Below are 21,781 nucleotides of genomic sequence, written 5' to 3'. Positions count from 1 at the left end.
TGAGCCACATAAAATGTTCACGTTGAGATGCCAACCAAACGAGCAAGCAGTAACAGTGTGACATGGAAATAAAGAAATGCCCCAATGTTGTTAACCAATTAGCTAATGTCTTCTGTAAAAGTCAAAGGGTTGAATATGCTGTTACCTCATTGACATATAATGACCTGAGCCATACATATCACCAAGCACAGGAGGTTGGTGGCAACTTAATTGGGGAGGATTTGTCTCATACATCAAACACATGGTTTCCATGGTTTCCATGGTTTCCATGTGTTTGATGCCACTCCATTTATTCCGTTCCAGACATTATTATGAGCCGTTTTCCCCTCAGCAGCCTCCACTGTCACCAAGCTATCTTCAAAGACCCTCGATCAATTTGATTCTCTGAAATACTAAGAGAAAATCTCCAACTCAAAGAAATGGGAGCGCAGGAGTGTGACATTGTTTTTAATTTTTGACCCCTTTTTAACCCCAATTTCGTCATATCCAATTGGTAGTTACAGGCTTGTCCCATCACTTCACTGCAACTCCGGTATGGACTCGGGAGAGGTGAAGGTCTAGAGCCATGCGTCCTCCGAAACACAACCCTGCCAAGCTGCACTGCTTCTTGACACACGGCTCGCTTAACCCAGAAGCCAGCCGCACCAATGTGTGCCGCACTGTAGTGGCGCCTCAAGCACTGTGATGCAGTGCCTTAGACCGATAAAAGAAGGCAAAAGAGACCATTTAAACATCACAAAGTGTCAGCTCCACCTACGTACTTTCTCCAACTTAAATAATTGCCTTTGAGGGTCCAGATCTACTCAAACCTACATTAGTATTAGTCTCCCAAGGCAGACGGATTGCCTCCCACAATGTATCCAGTACTGCTCCCAAGGCAGACGGATTGCCTCCCACAATGTATCTAGTACTGCTCCCAAGGCAGACGGATTGCCTCCCACAATGTATCCAGTACTGCTCCCAAGGCAGACGGATTGCCTCCCCACAATGTATCCAGTACTGCCTAGGGTCGGTTTAAGGAGACGACAACAATATAGTTATTGTATAGTACCTTTGTTTAACTACTGAATGCGTCTGGAAACACGTATCGATCTCTATGACGACAGTCTACCGGGTGTTTTTACCGGGTTTTAGGTCACTGGGTCAAAATGAAACACCTAAGGGCATGTTTGTTTTGAATTGAGGCCTGAGTGACAGAGAGAGCACTCTGATAACATTGGAGAAGTACAGAGATATTTCATTCATGTCCTTCATCCTTCATTCTTAGCTTATTACTTTCCAATCAGAAACACAACAAATAAATAACAAAATAACTGCAGTCTTAAAACACACCAACATAATGTATATGTATACAGTGACAAACAATGCTACATGGTCAAACAGTTGAGGGAGAAATATGTATCTGAGCCATAATGTACAGATATTGTCAAAATAAAAAATAAAAACACTTTCAGAAAACAAGAGTTCAAGTAAAGACCCACCAAGAAAACAAAGAAAGAAAACTCAGAAGTAAAATATTGCAGTGTTGTTATTAGATAAGAAAGATCATTATGGCTTCACAATCTAAATATACACATAGCACCCATGTAGACTGATGTACACACAGTTCTGATGGAGGAATCAGCTGTATACTCCCATGTAGACTGATGTACACACAGTTCTGATAGAGGAATCAGCTGTATACTCCCATGTAGACTGATGTACACACAGTTCTGATAGAGGAATCAGCTGTATACTCCATGTAGACTGATGTACACACAGTTCTGATGGAGGAATCAGCTGATGGAGGAATCAGCTGTATACTCCATGTAGACTGATGTACACACAGTTCTGATGGAGGAATCAGCTGTATACTCCATGTAGACTGATGTACACAGTTCTGATAGAGGAATCAGCTGTATACTCCATGTAGACTGATGTACACACAGTTCTGATGGAGGAATCAGCTGTATACTCCCATGTAGACTGATGTACACACAGTTCTGATGGAGGAATCAGCTGTATACTCCCATGTAGACTGATGTACACACAGTTCTGATGGAGGAATCAGCTGTATACTCCCATGCAGACTGATGTAAACACAGTTCTGATAGAGGAATCAGCTGTATACTCCATGTAGACTGATGTACACAGTTCTGATAGAGGAATCAGCTGTATACTCCCATGTAGACTGATGTACACAGTTCTGATAGAGGAATCAGCTGTATACTCCATGTAGACTGATGTACACAGTTCTGATAGAGGAATCAGCTGTGTACTCCCATGTAAACAATAAAAGCTGACACATCATGAATCTGACCCCATAAGCCGACGTTATAGTGACATATAAGTAGCTAATATGTCATTATAAGTGACGTCTAATTTAGTGACATATCAGTAATACGTCCACAGAAGTGACATATACCTATGTAGTTAAATGGCACTATTTTTTTGACATATTCTAATGAGACCATGTTGCCTAAAGAGCAGCGATGTAACAACTTCTCCGATCCAACCATATTCTATTGGTTTCATTGTACTGGGCAACTTCAATCAATCACTGTAGTATTTGACATGTATTTGTTTGCCCTCTTTGGAGACAAGACCATTGATAAAGGGAAACTGTCCTACTTCCTACTTCATGTATGACTGCAAGAAATCTACATTGAAGTCTTCGCGGCTAACTTCACGTGAACGTGAGGTGATACGACATTAGCATAATATACACACTTACACACAAACTGTACATGGAAGAAATGTCAACTTGACCAAGCCGTCACAAACTACATTCAGTTGGCATTAAGCTAGTGTTTAACCCTTGATCATGTTGTGCTGGTTGTCTTGAGATATGGCAAACAGTCAGGCGATGTTACCTGTTGAATAATATCAGAACTCAGAACCCAATCTAGCAGGCTACTCAATTAGTCTGTTATGAACACTGCATGTTGAGGTGTATAGTGTGTGGAGAGATCTCACTGAGTAACGCCTCACATAAAGTACCTAGAGTGTAGGGTGACGAGAGAGGAACCCAGTATTCTGTTTTGATACAAGACCATCCCTTTACAATTACAACAGTATCATGCAATATATCTGACTGGTAGTGTTTGAAACACAGAATATTTAGCATTCTCAAAACTTCATAAAATTCATAAACAAAGCTCTAGTAATGAATTACACGACAAGATATTCATTATGTTATGTAAATGGATCAAATCATGTAGCTAGCTTCCTTCTAACACGTTTCACAAATATCCAATTCATTGAGGAAATATATATTAATATATGAAATATATATTCAGAACTATATTTCATGTTACATGATCCTCCTTCACTTTGCATAAACAGTTCACACAAAGAATATTGATTAGTCATACACAAACACACACATTTCAGACTGTCTGTTTACCAGCTCACACACACACACAACGAAAATATCAAATGAGCCCAAACGTGTGCATAGCTGTCCCCATAAACAAGCATTATTAAATCATGAAGAAAATGTTTTCTCCCGACAGTATTATTTAAAGAAACAAAGTAATTTAAGGTCTCGAAAGACTTAATGTGAATGAATATGGAATGCATCAGGTCACAGCAGGGGAGTTGTGTGAAAACAAGAAATAAATGAAACAGTGCTTCATATGATCATCATAGCTACAATGACAATAATAATGGACTGTAACACATTTCAAATGAATAGAATAACCATCAACGTAAAGTAACAAATAATTGCATTTCAATGCTTCTATGGTCATAAGAAAACCGAAAGGAGGTTGTGAGCGCTCCAGGGTGAAGTTTCCACTAGGTACAGATCTAGGATCAGCTTCCCCTCCCCCAAACCTAACCTTAACAATTAGTGGGGAAAATGCAAAACTGACCCAAGATCAGCATCTATGGGCAATTTCATCCCACACCATTGTGTTGAGATACATGTTGTATCTATTTCTGGTTGAGTCTTTCCCATGTAAAGCAGAAACAGAGGATGTGTGTTTTCAATGTAAAACTGACCACAAGGATGATACTGTCTGTCTGATATGAGCTGACTGAGTGATCAGGCTCCACAGGCCCGGCTCCTGTGCCTATGGTTGACTACTGTAGAGAGATGGAGGCTGGATGGGTGGAGGGGGCCCCTGGGCCCTAGCCATTGAGAGGGCCCTTATTCATTGAAGGGTCCCCTATCAGTTGAGGGGGGCCCTAGCCGTTCCGTCTGGAGTGAGAGGATGGATGGAGACAGTCACTGGGATCACATTTACCATGAGATCCCTGGGGACCTGAAGGGCCCGATGGCCCCTGGATACTGCTTCCAGGTTCACCTGCAGACAAAAACACTTTCACATTTGTGGGGAGTAGTGAACTTCAGGAGGAAGTAGAGATGATTGGGACGCATCCCATTGGGTGATTGTTTAATCAATCAAATAAACCATGAAGGAAAACAGGACGCTATCAGAGGAGCAGTATTACTGGGAACAGTATTATCTAGTCAGCTAACAAAACTGCTTTCATGTGCCAAACTGCAACTCTTAAAAAGGAGATGAAAACACCCACTCTCATGCATACTTTACACACAAACCCTCGTCAATACAGATCAGAATAAAAAGTTAATGTTCTTCACAAAAAGATCAGAATGAAAGATTTTCCTGCTTCGCTCCCGGCAGAGAAGAATCTCTCTGAGATCATGCTGAAAAGGGAGAGAGTTGATCAAATGGAAATAAGAGATTTAAGTGTATGTTTCTTTTATATCCGCCCTATCAGTGATGATATACTAATTGTTTCGTGTCAGCTTGGTACCTCAGCGTAAGAGAGAGTCATTATGAGTAGCTCTGCTCATTAGTTCTGTTGGCTTACTAATTACTAGTGTTTTTAAACTGAAAACATCAAACGACCTCAGGATGAACTGTTGTCCATGTTAGAGCTGGTGGTTACACTTTACTTGAACCCTCATTCATAAGGGCTACATGACACTGTCATAACCATGACATAACTGTCATAACCATGACATAACACTGTCATAACCATGACATAACACTGTCATAACCATGACATTACACTGTCATAACCATGACATTACACTGTCATAACCATGACATTACACTGTCATAACCATGACATTACACTGTCATAACCATGACATTACACTGTCATAACCATGACATTACACTGTCATAACCATGACATTACACTGAACACATTACACTGTCATAACCATGACATTACACTGTCATAACCATGACATTACACTGTCATAACCATGACATTACACTGTCATAACCATGACATTACACTGTCATAACCATGACATAACACTGTCATAACCATGACATTACACTGTCATAACATGACATTACACTGTCATAACCATGACATTACACTGTCATAACCATGACATTACACTGTCATAACATGACATTACACTGTCATAACCATGACATTACACTGTCATAACATGACATTACACTGTCATAACATGACATTACACTGTCATAACCATGAAATTACACTGTCATAACCATGACATTACACTGTCATAACCATGACATTACACTGTCATAACCATGACATTACACTGTCATAACCATGACATTACACTGTCATAACATGACATTACACTGTCATAACCATGACATTACACTGTCATAACATGACATTACACTGTCATAACATGACATTACACTGTCATAACCATGAAATTACACTGTCATAACCATGACATTACACTGTCATAACCATGACATTACACTGTCATAACATGACATTACACTGTCATAACCATGACATTACACTGTCATAACCATGACATTACACTGTCATAAACATGACATTACACTGTCATAACCATGACATAACACTGTCATAACCATGACATTACACTGTCATAACCATGACATAACACTGTCATAACCATGACATTACACTGTCATAACCATGACATAACACTGTCATAACCATGACATTACACTGTCATAAACATGACATTACACTGTCATAAACATGACATAACAGAGTTTATAAACAGTCATGACACTGGTGTCAGCTTTTTATTTGAATGAATGTTTGCTTGTATTTAATCAGGGGAGCCCATTGAGACCAGGGTGTCATTTTCGATGGTGCCCTGAGGACAACAAGTTTATAACGGTGGGTTCAAGATATAAAGTTTTACCCAACGTAAGTGTAGGATTCTACAACTACAGCCGTACAATGATGGTATACTGGTATTTTCCCCCTTTCATAAAGCATCAGTTTCAAGTGTAAATATGAAATAACTTCATACGAAACACAATGATGTAATGGTTGCTCCAAGTTCACATCACATTTTCCTTCTTGTGCTTCAATGGCTATAGGGCTTAGCACAATTTCACCACTCCTTCAAAGCAGTGTGCAGTGTGTGTGTGTGTGTGTGTGTGCGTGCGTGCGTGTGTGTGCGTGCGTGCATGTGTGTGTGTGTGGTGTCTAGCTGTTACCTGGTGGTCCTGCCAGACCTGGAGCTCCTGGTATCCCCAGACCTAGCTGACCCCTCTCTCCTTTCTGACCTCTGTACCCTGGAAAGAAACACAAGACAATGACCAGACTGGACTGGACTCCCAGCCTAAGACAACAGACTGGACTGGACTCCCAGCCTAAGACAACAGACTGGACTGGACTCCCAGCCTAAGACAACAGACTAGACTGGACTCCCAGCCTAAGACAACAGACTGGACTGGACTCCCAGCCTAAGACAGCAGACTGGACTGGACTCCCAGCCAAAGACAGCAGACTGGACTGGACTCCCAGCCTAAGACAACAGACTGGACTGGACTCCCAGCCTAAGGAGGGCAACAGGTAGCCTGGTTCCAGATCAGTTTATGTTGCCTTGCCAACTGTTATGGTCATTGTCATGCCAAACATAGCACCACACCAGTTGGCTATACAACGAGATGGACAGATCTGGGACCAGGGTTTTGGAGAACAGGACCAGAGGTAGATGAATCCCAATGTGTTTATGCATAAAGAGTTTGTGATGAGTGGTTTATGATGAGGTGAGGAATAAGTCATCTCATGTCTGCTCTATGCTCTACGCAGCCTGAATACTCTAGTGTACATCTGGTACCAACAGTGCTGCTTCTCTCTCTCAATACTGGACTGTCCCTGTCAACATCACAGCAACACAAAAGTCTGAACACTGTGGACGGCCTTCAACTCCTCTCTATGTGGTTTCCAGGAAGCCCGATGGCCTATTTCATCAAGGCAACTGATGTCATGAGATCTGAGTACCTTAACTGTTCATGTGAGGTGTATCACTACTACAGTAGTTACTGTAACTGTTCATGTGAGGTGTATCACTACTACAGTAGTTACTGTAACTGTTCATGTGAGGCGTATCACTACTACAGTAGTTACTGTAACTGTTCATGTGAGGTGTATCACTACTACAGTAGTTACTGTAACTGTTCATGTGAGGTGTCTCACTACTACAGTAGTTACTGTAACTGTTCATGTGAGGTGTATCACTACTACAGTAGTTACTGTAACTGTTCATGTGAGGCGTATCACTACTACAGTAGTTACTGTAACTGTTCATGTGAGGTGTATCACTACTACAGTAGTTACTGTAACTGTTCATGTGAGGCGTATCACTACTACAGTAGTTACTGTAACTGTTCATGTGAGGCGTATCACTACTACAGTAGTTACTGTAACTGTTCATGTGAGGGGTATCACTACTACAGTAGTTACTGTAACTGTTCATGTGAGGTGTCTCCATTACTACAGTAGTTACTGTAACTGTTCATGTGAGGTGTCTCCATTACTACAGTAGTTACTGTAACTGTTCATGTGAGGTGTATCACTACTACAGTAGTTACTGTAACTGTTCATGTGAGGTGTATCCACTACTACAGTAGTTACTGTAACTGTTCATGTGAGGTGTCTCCATTACTACAGTAGTTACTGTAACTGTTCATGTGAGGTGTATCCACTACTACAGTAGTTACTGTAACTGTTCATGTGAGGTGTATCCACTACTACAGTAGTTACTGTAACTGTTCATGTGAGGTGTCTCCATTACTACAGTAGTTACTGTAACTGTTCATGTGAAGTGTATCCACTACTACAGTAGTTACTGTAACTGTTCATGTGAGGCGTATCACTACTACAGTAGTTACTGTAACTGTTCATGTGAGGTGTATCACTACTACAGTAGTTACTGTAACTGTTCATGTGAGGCGTATCCACTACTACAGTAGTTACTGTAACTGTTCATGTGAGGCGTATCACTACTACAGTAGTTACTGTAACTGTTCATGTGAGGCGTATCACTACTACAGTAGTTACTGTAACTGTTCATGTGAGGTGTATCACTACTACAGTAGTTACTGTAACTGTTCATGTGAGGTGTATCCACTACTACAGTAGTTACTGTAACTGTTCATGTGAGGCGTATCACTACTACAGTAGTTACTGTAACTGTTCATGTGAGGCGTATCACTACTACAGTAGTTACTGTAACTGTTCATGTGAGGTGTCTCCATTACTACAGTAGTTACTGTAACTGTTCATGTGAGGTGTCTCCATTACTACAGTAGTTACTGTAACTGTTCATGTGAGGTGTATCCACTACTACAGTAGTTACTGTAACTGTTCATGTGAGGTATATCCACTACTACAGTAGTTACTGTAACTGTTCATGTGAGGCGTATCACTACTACAGTAGTTACTGTAACTGTTCATGTGAGGTGTATCCACTACTACAGTAGTTACTGTAACTGTTCATGTGAGGTGTCTCCATTACTACAGTAGTTACTGTAACTGTTCATGTGAAGTGTATCCACTACTACAGTAGTTACTGTAACTGTTCATGTGAGGCGTATCACTACTACAGTAGTTACTGTAACTGTTCATGTGAGGTGTATCACTACTACAGTAGTTACTGTAACTGTTCATGTGAGGTGTATCCACTACTACAGTAGTTACTGTAACTGTTCATGTGAGGCGTATCACTACTACAGTAGTTACTGTAACTGTTCATGTGAGGCGTATCACTACTACAGTAGTTACTGTAACTGTTCATGTGAGGTGTATCACTACTACAGTAGTTACTGTAACTGTTCATGTGAGGTGTATCCACTACTACAGTAGTTACTGTAACTGTTCATGTGAGGCGTATCACTACTACAGTAGTTACTGTAACTGTTCATGTGAGGTGTATCACTACTACAGTAGTTACTGTAACTGTTCATGTGAGGTGTCTCCATTACTACAGTAGTTACTGTAACTGTTCATGTGAGGTGTCTCCATTACTACAGTAGTTACTGTAACTGTTCATGTGAGGTGTATCCACTACTACAGTAGTTACTGTAACTGTTCATGTGAGGTATATCCACTACTACAGTAGTTACTGTAACTGTTCATGTGAGGCGTATCACTACTACAGTAGTTACTGTAACTGTTCATGTGAGGCGTATCACTACTACAGTAGTTACTGTAACTGTTCATGTGAGGTGTATCACTACTACAGTAGTTACTGTAACTGTTCATGTGAGGTGTATCCACTACTACAGTAGTTACTGTAACTGTTCATGTGAGGCGTATCACTACTACAGTAGTTACTGTAACTGTTCATGTGAGGTGTATCACTACTACAGTAGTTACTGTAACTGTTCATGTGAGGTGTCTCCATTACTACAGTAGTTACTGTAACTGTTCATGTGAGGTGTCTCCATTACTACAGTAGTTACTGTAACTGTTCATGTGAGGTGTATCCACTACTACAGTAGTTACTGTAACTGTTCATGTGAGGTATATCCACTACTACAGTAGTTACTGTAACTGTTCATGTGAGGCGTATCACTACTACAGTAGTTACTGTAACTGTTCATGTGAGGCGTATCACTACTACAGTAGTTACTGTAACTGTTCATGTGACGCGTATCACTACTACAGTAGTTACTGTAACTGTTCATGTGAGGCGTATCACTACTACAGTAGTTACTGTAACTGTTCATGTGAGGCGTATCACTACTACAGTAGTTACTGTAACTGTTCATGTGAGGTGTCTCCATTACTACAGTAGTTACTGTAACTGTTCATGTGAGGTGTCTCCATTACTACAGTAGTTACTGTAACTGTTCATGTGAGGTGTATCCACTACTACAGTAGTTACTGTAACTGTTCATGTGAGGTGTATCCACTACTACAGTAGTTACTGTAACTGTTCATGTGAGGTGTCTCCATTACTACAGTAGTCACTGTAACTGTTCATGTGAGGTGTATCCACTACTACAGTAGTTACTGTAACTGTTCATGTGAGGTGTATCCACTACTACAGTAGTTACTGTAACTGTTCATGTGAGGTGTCTCCATTACTACAGTAGTTACTGTAACTGTTCATGTGAGGTGTATCCACTACTACAGTAGTTACTGTAACTGTTCATGTGAGGCGTATCACTACTACAGTAGTTACTGTAACTGTTCATGTGAGGCGTATCACTACTACAGTAGTTACTGTAACTGTTCATGTGAGGCGTATCCACTACTACAGTAGTTACTGTAACTGTTCATGTGAGGTGTATCCACTACTACAGTAGTTACTGTAACTGTTCATGTGAGGCGTATCACTACTACAGTAGTTACTGTAACTGTTCATGTGAGGCGTATCACTACTACAGTAGTTACTGTAACTGTTCATGTGAGGTGTCTCCATTACTACAGTAGTTACTGTAACTGTTCATGTGAGGTGTCTCCATTACTACAGTAGTTACTGTAACTGTTCATGTGAGGTGTATCCACTACTACAGTAGTTACTGTAACTGTTCATGTGAGGTATATCCACTACTACAGTAGTTACTGTAACTGTTCATGTGAGGCGTATCACTACTACAGTAGTTACTGTAACTGTTCATGTGAGGCGTATCACTACTACAGTAGTTACTGTAACTGTTCATGTGAGGCGTATCACTACTACAGTAGTTACTGTAACTGTTCATGTGAGGTGTATCACTACTACAGTAGTTACTGTAACTGTTCATGTGAGGCGTATCACTACTACAGTAGTTACTGTAACTGTTCATGTGAGGCGTATCACTACTACAGTAGTTACTGTAACTGTTCATGTGAGGCGTATCACTACTACAGTAGTTACTATAACTGTTCATGTGAGGCGTATCACTACTACAGTAGTTACTGTAACTGTTCATGTGAGGCGTATCACTACTACAGTAGTTACTGTAACTGTTCATGTGAGGCGTATCACTACTACAGTAGTTACTGTAACTGTTCATGTGAGGCGTCTCACTACTACAGTAGTTACTGTAACTGTTCATGTGAGGCGTCTCACTACTACAGTAGTTACTGTAACTGTTCATGTGAGGTGTATCACTACTACAGTAGTTACTGTAACTGTTCATGTGAGGTGTCTCACTACTACAGTAGTTACTGTAACTGTTCATGTGAGGTGTATCCACTACTACAGTAGTTACTGTTACTGTTCATGTGAGGTGTATCCACTACTACAGTAGTTACTGTAACTGTTCATGTGAGGTGTCTCCATTACTACAGTAGTTACTGTAACTGTTCATGTGAGGTGTATCACTACTACAGTAGTTACTGTAACTGTTCATGTGAGGTGTATCCACTACTACAGTAGTTACTGTAACTGTTCATGTGAGGTGTATCACTACTACAGTAGTTACTGTAACTGTTCATGTGAGGTGTCTCCACTACTACAGTAGTTACTGTAACTGTTCATGTGAGGTGTATCCACTACTACAGTAGTTACTGTAACTGTTCATGTGAGGCGTATCACTACTACAGTAGTTACTGTAACTGTTCATGTGAGGTGTATCCACTACTACAGTAGTTACTGTAACTGTTCATGTGAGGTGTATCACTACTACAGTAGTTACTGTAACTGTTCATGTGAGGCGTATCACTACTACAGTAGTTACTGTAACTGTTCATGTGAGGCGTATCACTACTACAGTAGTTACTGTAACTGTTCATGTGAGGCGTATCACTACTACAGTAGTTACTGTAACTGTTCATGTGAGGCGTATCACTACTACAGTAGTTACTGTAACTGTTCATGTGAGGTGTATCCACTACTACAGTAGTTACTGTAACTGTTCATGTGAGGCGTATCACTACTACAGTAGTTACTGTAACTGTTCATGTGAGGTGTATCCACTACTACAGTAGTTACTGTAACTGTTCATGTGAGGTGTATCCACTACTACAGTAGTTACTGTAACTGTTCATGTGAGGTGTATCCACTACTACAGTAGTTACTGTAACTGTTCATGTGAGGCGTATCACTACTACAGTAGTTACTGTAACTGTTCATGTGAGGTGTATCCACTACTACAGTAGTTACTGTAACTGTTCATGTGAGGCATCACTACACCGAGCAGTAGTTACTGTAACTGTTCATGTGAGGTGTATCCACTACTACAGTAGTTACTGTAACTGTTCATGTGAGGTGTATCCACTACTACAGTAGTTACTGTAACTGTTCATGTGAGGTGTATCCACTACTACAGTAGTTACTGTAACTGTTCATGTGAGGTGTATCACTACTACAGTAGTTACTGTAACTGTTCATGTGAGGTGTATCACTACTACAGTAGTTACTGTAACTGTTCATGTGAGGTGTATCCACTACTACAGTAGTTACTGTAACTGTTCATGTGAGGTGTATCCACTACTACAGTAGTTACTGTAACTGTTCATGTGAGGCGTATCACTTAAGTAGTTACTGTAACTGTTCATGTGAGGCTATCACTACAGCAGTAGTTACTGTAACTGTTCATGTGAGGCGTATCACTACTACAGTAGTTACTGTAACTGTTCATGAGGCGTATCACTACTACAGTAGTTACTGTAACTGTTCATGTGAGGTGTATCACTACTACAGTAGTTACTGTAACTGTTCATGTGAGGCGTATCACTACTACAGTAGTTGCAGCTTATGTAGAAATATGTTGCTCAGAAAGAAATCACAGGTCATTAAATAATAATACACTCACTGGCCAAATGACACCCTATTCTCCTACATAGTGCACTACTTCTGACAAGAGCCCTATGAATCCTGGTCAACAGTAGTGCCCTAGATAGTGAATAGGGTGCCATTTTACAGCCTGGTCTTCTGGCATGCTGTCAAAACGGGCATCATTACACCGAGCCAACGGTTGGATGTGTGTGTGTGCCCTGGATGTGTGTGTTGGAAGTTTGTGTGTGTGTTGGAAGTGTGTGTGTGTTGAAGTGTGTGTGTGTTGGATGTATGTGTGCTGTGTGTGTGTTGGATGTATGTGTGTGTGTGTGTTGGATGTGTGTGTGTGTGTGTGTGTTGGATGTGTGTGTGTGTGTGTAGTGTTTGATGTGTGTGTGTGTGTTGGATGTGCCTGTGAATTTGGATGTGAGTGTGTGTGTGTGTGTGGTGTGTGTGTGTGTGTGTGTGTGTGTGTGTGTGTGTGTGTGTGTGTGTGTGTTGAAGTGTGTGGCGTCATGGGGTGACATGACTCTTCCTGACAGCAAGAGAGCTGCCTGCCTGACTGCAAGCAGAGTCTCTGAAGAATTAAAATCAGAGCAAAGATGCTGTCTGCATCCCAGATGGCAATTTCCAGCAGTAGAACACTAGTTTTGACCAGAGCCCTATGGCCAACAGTAGTGCATTAGTTTCTGACCAGGGCCCTATGGCCAACAGTAGAACACTAGTTTTGACAGAGCCCTATGGCCAACAGTAGGCTGGTTTTGACAGAGCCCTAGGCCAGAGTAAAGCATATTTTGACCAGGCCCTGGCCAACAGTAGTGCACAGTTTTGACCAGAACCCTTAAAGTAGTGCACTATTTTGACAGAGCCTGGTCAAGTAGGCCTAGAAATTAAAGCCCTATTTAGAGGCTGGTTTTGACAGAGCCCTAGAGAAATTAGTGCACTAGTTTTGACCTGAGCCTATTCCACTGCCTGGAATTTCACATCACACTTTATAAAGGTAGAAGCCAAAATGTAATGAATTGAACAAGCAATTCTAACTCCTGGTCAACTAAAAGCCATCCAACCATTTACCCCTGAAACAGTGTCTTAAATCCTTTCAAGGGCCAGAACTAACATATAAATGCATGATTACATTTTAGATTCTGAACAGAGCAACACAGTGAAAGCTCATGCACATTATGCATCATTCAGAGGCTGGTCAAGCAGGCCAGAGAAATTAAAGCATATTTAGAGGCTGGTCAAGCAGGCCAGAGAAATTAAAGCATATTCAGAGGCTGGTCAAGCAGGCCAGAGAAATTAAAGCATATTTAGAGGCTGGTCAAGCAGGCCAGAGAAATTAAAGCATATTTAGAGGCTGGTCAAGCAGGCCAGAGAAATTAAAGCATATTTAGAGGCTGGTCAAGCAGGCCAGAGAAATTAAAGCATATTTAGAGGCTGGTCAAGCAGGCCAGAGAAATTAAAGCATATTTAGAGGCTGGTCAAGCAGGCCAGAGAAATTAAAGCATATTTAGAGGCTGGTCAAGCAGGCCAGAGAAATTAAAGCATATTTAGAGGCTGGTCAAGCAGGCCAGAGAAATTAAAGCATATTTAGAGGCTGGTCAAGCAGGCCAGAGAAATTAAAGCATATTCAGAGGCTGGCAAGTGAGTTAGTATCCTTTTGTACTCTTTTCTCATTGAAATTCACAAACACATACAGTACACACATGCAACTGTCATGTCTCCATGCAGACAGGTTGATAATATGACAAGCACTGGCGAGAATAAGAGAACTAGCCGATAGAACAGCAATGCAATAGCAAATGTAGATCACAAACAATATCAAAACGTGAGGGGGGCTGAGGAGCTGGAGGACTGGTTTATCCAAAAGGCATCTTCAAGTAACTGAGCCCCAGAACCAGAGAGCTGGTTGGTTGGTTGCTTGGAGGGAGGGAGACAGGGTCTGCCTCCAAAATGGCACCCATATTCCCTATATAGTGAACTACTTTTGATAGGGCTCTGGTCAAAAGTGGTGCACTACATAGGGAATAGGATGCCATTTGGGACGCAAACCATTTCCCCCCAAAATGCACCTTAAAGTAACTGAGTCTCAGGTCCAGAGAGCGGGTTGTGAAACCATCAGAAACACTGAAGTATCATGCAGTGTTTTTCGCTGCTGTCCAGCCAAGCCCAAAGGGGAAACTGTGAAATGCTCTGCTGCTGCTGTTTACAAGACAGAGAACATCTCAGAGAGAAAAGGGCTTGCAAAATGCCCCGAAATGCATTCCTGGAGAGAGACATTCCACACAGAGCAGACTATCATGAGTCTCCTTTCAAACACGCACGGTGCCTCCAACCCTCACTCAGGGAGCCGGCATACTGTAGCATTCCATGGGAAAGAATAGCACTGTACCTTAAAGCTGTAGTCCGGCATTCAAACAACAACCAAGCAGATGCTCCAGCCCCGACACTTTTGTTGGTATACAGCTGAGAGACGTGTCTGAATAAATGTAACCACTCATAGACGCAGCTATGGATGCAAGAACTGACCATCCAGGAGATCAAAATGACAGTTTAACCACATTCTGAAGCGACACAGTGTTTGTTTACCATTACACTGACGGTGTAGGAAAGTTCCACTAAGCTCATGAGGCATTCATAACTTATATTCTTTAGGAATCAATGGCTATAAATTATTAATTGAAAATGGAAAAAAAAAATTTTGCTGTACAAATCACAGATTTCACCTTTAAAACATCAAACCACTGCATGGGCCCACGGGGATGAAGAGGATATGACATACTGATCCACTGAGGGGGCCCACGGGGATGAAGAGGAAATGACATACTGATCCACTGAGGGGGCCCACGGGGATGAAGAGGATATGACATACTGATCCACTGAGGGGGCCCACGGGGATGAAGAGGAAATGACATACTGATCCACTGAGGGGGCCCACGGGGATGAAGAGGATATGACATACTGATCCACTGAGGGGGCCCACGGGGATGAAGAGGAAATGACATACTGATCCACTGAGGGGGCCCACGGGGATGAAGAGGATATGACATACTGATCCACTGAGGGGGCCCACGGGGATGAAGAGGATATGACATACTGATCCACTGAGGGGGCCCACGGGGATGAAGAGGAAATGACATACTGATCCACTGAGGGGGCCCACGGGGATGAAGAGGATATGACATACTGATCCACTGAGGGGGCCCACGGGGATGAAGAGGATATGACATACTGATCCACTGAGGGGGCCCACGGGGATGAAGAGGATATGACATACTGATCCACTGAGGGGGCCCACGGGGATGAAGAGGATATGACATACTGATCCACTGAGGGGGTCGACATCCTACACATACATTGACAAGCAGCATTGTGTTTCCCAGCTTCATTGACCAACAGAAAGCAGCACAGAGAGCCAGGGGGACACTGCTGTGTAAATGACAGTGATTAAGAAACTGCCTGGATGCTGGAAAGAGAACTGTAGACTGTACTTAGTGGCTGATTCACTAAGCATCCACACCTGCCTCATGGCTTTACAATATAATCAATGCATTCATACCTGCTGGCTACTGACTGTATTCGTTTTATTAGCTTTTATGTGTTTTTTACTCTCTCTGAAATAGCAGGTGCAAATGCTTAGTGCATCGAATATATTAGATAAAACCAAACCAAACAATGACCAAACCCAAGATGTATGGCAGGGTGTAATACACAATGGGAATATGGCAAACCGGCCAAATACATGTCAACGTAAAACAAGCATGATGGGTTTATACATCTTCAACATGGTACATGTGTACGGGAAGAAAGACAATAATGGTCTTAGAAAATACAATCAAAGTTAAAAACGCAGTGACAGAGGTAAAAAAAACTAGTGACATAAGTCAAAAAATGTGAAATAAATGGCAAAGATGACCCAATAACATCAAACAGTGACAAAGTTATGTAAGAACATCTACAAACCCCCTAATCCCCCATCGCTACAATTAACATCATTTGGAGACTGTATCCATGGATCTATGTCTATGGATGTACTTCAATAGTTTGACAGATCACGGCCCCAAGTCATATCACAACCATGAGTCAAGAAGAGAGGGTGGATCCAGCAGAGAGGTTATTTTTCTTCATAAACTCTTCATTTTGGCACATTGGAGAGGAAGTCAAATTGGATATTCCAGAGGAGAGATGTTCTCCAGTGGAGGATGACAGACATAATGAGAAAATATTAGCCCAAACTCTCTCTCTCTCTCTCTCTCTCTCTCTCTCTCTCTCTCTCTCTCTCTCTCTCTCTCTCTCTCTCTCTCTCTCTCTCTCTCTCTCTCTCTCTCTCTCTCTCTCTCTCTCTCTCTCTCTCTCTCTCTCTCTCTCTCTCTCTCTCTCTCTCTCTCTCTCCAGCCGCGTGGAGTAGAGGAGGCACAAGTCAACAACGGCAGAATTTAAAAGTTGTTGAATTTCTTAACGATTTACCCCAAGAGACAAACATTTTCCTCTTGATTTTCCCAACAAATAGTTATTTGTATCATATCAAATAAACAGACAGGACATTGAAGCATATCAAATAAACAGACAGGACATTGAATCATATCAAATAAACAGACAGGACATTGAATCATATCAAATAAACAGACAGGACATTGAATCATATCAAACCAACCAGACAGGACATTGAATCATATCAAACCAACCAGACAGGACATTGAAGCATATCAAACCAACCAGACAGGACATTGAAGCATATCAAATAAACAGACAGGACATTGAATCATATCAAACCAACCAGACAGGACATTGAATCATATCAAACCAACCAGACAGGACATTGAATCATATCAAATCAACCAGACAGGACATTGAAGCATATCAAATCAACCAGACAGGACATTGAATCATATCAAATCAACCAGACAGGACATTGAATCATATCAAATAAACCAGACAGGACATTGAATCATATCAAATAAACAGACAGGACATTGAATCACATCAAACCAACCAGACAGGACATTGAATCACATCAAACCAACCAGACAGGACATTGAAGCATATCAAATAAACAGACAGGACATTGAAGCATATCAAATAAACAGACAGGACATTGAAGCATATCAAATCAACCAGACAGGACATTGAAGCATATCAAATAAACAGACAGGACATTGAAGCATATCAAATAAACAGACAGGACATTGAAGCATATCAAATCAAACAGGGAAAACCATTAAAGCATATCAAATAAACCAGACAGGACATTGAAGCATATCAAATAAACCAGACAGGACATTGAAGCATATCAAAAAAAAAAAAACAGACAGGACATTGAAGCATATCAAATCAAACAGGGAAAACCATTAAAGCAATAGAAACAGGTCAGTTGAATTCTGAGTGTTACTTAATATGATGAATACGATTACCCTAGACCAGCGTTTCCCAAACTGGGTCCTGGGGACCCTAACGGGTGCACGTTTTGGTGTTTGCCCTATTTGAATCAGCTGTGTAGTACTAGGGCATAAACCAAAACATGCACCCATTGGGGTCCCCAGGCCCCAGTTTGGGAAATGTGGTCTAGACACAGTAGATTAAGTACATTCACTTGGTAGTTACATTGTAATTGTTGACAGTCGCATATTATCTTACTCGTAGTCAGTTATACTGTATCGTTAACACTGGTAGTTAGATAAACGGAACACTGTGAGGTAGCTAGATGCCCCTGCTCTAAGACAGGGTTGGGCAGCTCCAGTCCTCCAGGGCCTGATTGGTGTCACAGTTTTCACTCCAGCCCCAGCTAACACACCTGACTCTAATAATCACCTGGTCACGATCTTCAGTTTAGAATGCCAGGTGATTAATCAGCTGTGTTTGCTAGGGATGGAGAAAAAGTGTGAGACCAACCAGGGCCTGGAGGACTGGAGCTGCCCACCCCTGCTCTAAGACATAAGGACCAACACATTAGGACACATGACACTGCTAGAAGAGATGGTACTATTTTGAACCAAAAAGGGTTCAATCGATGACTCTCTTCATAAACATGGCTCTCAAACGGGATCTACATGGAACCGCAAGCACCTATATGTTTAGCAGTATAATTCATCACTGAACTTGCATGGCTCTTACAACAGGAACTAGAAGAGATTGCACAGTGGGCGCAGCATGCTAGGTAATTCTATTCAATGTCTTATAGAGGTAGCAAATCAAATTGTTATTGATGTAGGAGTGTGTTTGTGTGAGCTGAGCAGTCAGAGAGTCGTTATTGATGAAGGAGGTTGTTTGTGTGAGCTGAGCAGTCAGAGAGTTGCCCAGGGTTTGACAAAGGATGTCCACTCTCCACCCTCTCTCTCTCCCTCGCTCCTTTCCTTTTACATTTTACCAGAGCTTTGTTTTTCCTGGAGTTGAGGGGAGTGAGGTATCAATCGTGGTGCTCTTTTCTGTCCAAACTGATATTACTTTCTCTTATTCTCCTCCCAATTCTTCATTTGTCTTCATATTATCACAGAGAGAAAGAGCGAGAGAGAGAAAAAAAAGAAAGAAAGACAAAAAGAGAGAGAGAGAGAGAGAGACGGCTCAGCTATGTTGATCACCAACAGCACCACACTCCTCCTTTCCTTACCCCCTTCTCTCCCTCTCATCCCTTCAGTTTGTATTGATATATCTGGCTAGCAGGAGAGAAATACCTACGAATCCTTACAACACAGTAGTGTCCATTCACTTTCATTGAATCCCCTAGACGTTCACACAAACAACCTCTGAAAGAAAGCAAATATATTTTCCAATTCTCCTCACTCTCTTGTTTCAGCAACCCATCTTTTCTAAAAGAGTAGTACTTCTTTATTTCACTCTCTTGTTTCAGCAACACATCTTTTCTAAAAGAGTAGTACTTTTATTTCACTCTCTTGTTTCAGCAACACATCTTTTCTAAAAGAGTAGTACTTTTATTTCACTCTCTTGTTTCAGCAACACATCTTCCCTAAAAGAGTAGTACTTTTATTTCACTCTCTTGTTTCAGCAACACATCTTTTCTAAAAGAGTAGTACTTTTATTTCACTCTCTTGTTTCAGCAACAAATCTTCCCTAAAAGAGTAGTACTTCTTTATCTCACTCTCTTGTTTCAGCAACACATCTTCCCTAAAAGAGTAGTACTTTTCTCTTCCTTCTGTCTCCATCACAACACAGAACTACAGGGCCTTTGGGTTTTGGAAGCTACATTGTTTATTCTATTTAGATTGTAAGATCCTTTTTGTTTCAACTCAGTGACCTGAGCTCTCCTGCTACTGGCTTGAAGGCAGGTACTCAGGTGAGCTAAAGTACACCACCAACTCAGTAATAACCCATGAATACACCTGCACACAACTTCCCTTCATTCAAAAAGTAGCTTTGAGCTGTATTAAAGGCTGTTATGTATTACCTCAGGTTATAGTGTAGCAGATTATAGTGTAGGGGAGAGGAGTGGTCAGGAGAGGAGTGGATGGAGAGGAGTGGAGTGGAGGGAAGTGGAGTGGAGTGGAGAGGAGAGGAGTGGAGGGAGAGGAGTGGAGGGGAGAGGAGAGGAGAGGTGGAGGAGGGAGTGGAGGGGAGAGGAGTGGAGTGGAGAGGAGAGGAGTGGATGGAGAGGAGTGGAGTGGAGGGAAGTGGAGTGGAGTGGAGAGGAGAGGAGTGGGGGGAAGTGGATAGGAGGAGTGGAGGGGAGAGGAGTGAAGTGGAGTGGAGGAGTGGATAGAGGGGGAGTGGAGGGAGTGGAGTGGAGGGAGAGGAGAGGAGTGGGGGGAAGGGATAGGAGAGGAGTGGAGAGAGGAGAGAAGGGTGGATAGAGAGGAGTGGATGGAGAGGAGTGAGGGAGGGAAGTGGAGAGAGAGAGGAGTGGGGGAAGTGGATAGGAGAGGAGTGGAGAGGTGGTAGAGAGGAGAAGAGTGGAGGGAAGTGGATAGGAGAGGAGTGAGAAGAGAGGAGAGGAGAGGGGTGGAGAGAAGTGGAGAGGAGTGGAGAGAGGTGGTAGACAGGAGTGGAGAGGAGAAGATAGGAGTGGAGTGGAGAAGAGAGGAGAGGAGAGGGGTGGAGAGAAGTGGAGAGGAGTGGAGAGAGGTGGTAGAGAGGAGTGGAGAGGAGAAGAGAGGAGAGGAGAGAATAGGAGTGGAGAGGAGTAGAGTGGAGAAGAGAGGTGAGGAGAGAATAGGAGTGGAGAGGAGTAGAGTGGAGTAGAATAGAATAGAGTAGAATAGAGTAGAGTAGAGCACAGTAGAGTAGAGCAGAGCAGAGTAGAGCAGAGCAGATTAGGGTGGAGCAGAAGAGATGACAATTGAAGAGAAGGGTATAAAAGAGAAGAGAAAATAAGAGTAGAGTAGAACACAACTTATTTTCTTATATTCTATTCAGATGTAGATCTATTATGCTGGTGTGAGACAGAGTATGGAGGAGCATTACTTTATGTCTCCAGTGGTTTTAGCAGCCTGTGGTTCTTACCTTGAGGGCCGGGGGGGCCTTCTTCCCCTGGAGACCCTGGGGATCCATCGTTGCCAGGGGGACCGGGAGAACCCTGTCGAACCTGCGCTGCTAAAATGGCCGCCGGCGTCTTCTGCATGGCATGGCTTGATAGTCTCTCTGGCGAGTGACATAAAAATTCTGTATTACAATAATACCAACAATGTCTGCAAGTGATAGACAATTCACATTCTGTATCATAATAATACCAACACTCTCTGCAAGTGATAGATTCACATTCTGTATCATTGTAACAATGGCCGGGGAAGAAGGCTGGCGTTTTATGTGTCCCCAACCGATTGTGTTTTTTTGTTAGTTTATTTGCGTTGTTTGTAACTTATTTTTTTACTTATTTTGTACATTGCTGCTACAGTCTCT

At 42.0% G+C, this 21,781-nt stretch overlaps 1 protein-coding gene across 1 annotated transcript; it reads right to left on the bottom strand.

The window, feature by feature from the left end:
- Window positions 1–1,824: 1,824 nt before the first annotated feature.
- LOC124024446 (collagen alpha-1(XIX) chain-like) lies at window positions 1,825–21,517 on the bottom strand. Its single transcript, XM_046338339.1, has 3 exons — window positions 21,386–21,517; window positions 6,435–6,512; window positions 1,825–4,289 (listed from the first exon to the last, which is right to left on the bottom strand). Exons 1-3 carry the CDS (start codon window positions 21,501–21,503, stop codon window positions 4,171–4,173), a joined length of 315 nt encoding a protein of 104 aa, XP_046194295.1. The 5' UTR covers window positions 21,504–21,517; the 3' UTR covers window positions 1,825–4,170.
- Window positions 21,518–21,781: the final 264 nt, after the last annotated feature.

This window comes from Oncorhynchus gorbuscha, unplaced genomic scaffold (genome assembly GCF_021184085.1).
Source record: "Oncorhynchus gorbuscha isolate QuinsamMale2020 ecotype Even-year unplaced genomic scaffold, OgorEven_v1.0 Un_scaffold_1858, whole genome shotgun sequence".
NCBI lineage: Eukaryota > Metazoa > Chordata > Actinopteri > Salmoniformes > Salmonidae > Oncorhynchus > Oncorhynchus gorbuscha.
Note: the sequence above shows the minus strand (reverse complement) of the source record. Positions and strands in the feature narration are given on the sequence as shown.

What these genes read in the sequence shown, in the direction of transcription:
- LOC124024446 (XM_046338339.1), bottom strand. Translation starts at nt 21,503, where the DNA reads ATGCAGAAGACGCCGGCGGCCATTTTAGCAGCGCAGGTTCGACAGGGT. An exon ending in AGGCCCCCCCGGCCCTCAAG is followed by an intron (nt 6,513 to 21,385) that starts GTAAGAACCACA and finishes GTTTCTTTCCAG; the next exon opens with GGTACAGAGGTCAGAAAGGA. An exon ending in AGGTCTGGCAGGACCACCAG is followed by an intron (nt 4,290 to 6,434) that starts GTAACAGCTAGA and finishes TTTTGTCTGCAG; the next exon opens with GTGAACCTGGAAGCAGTATC.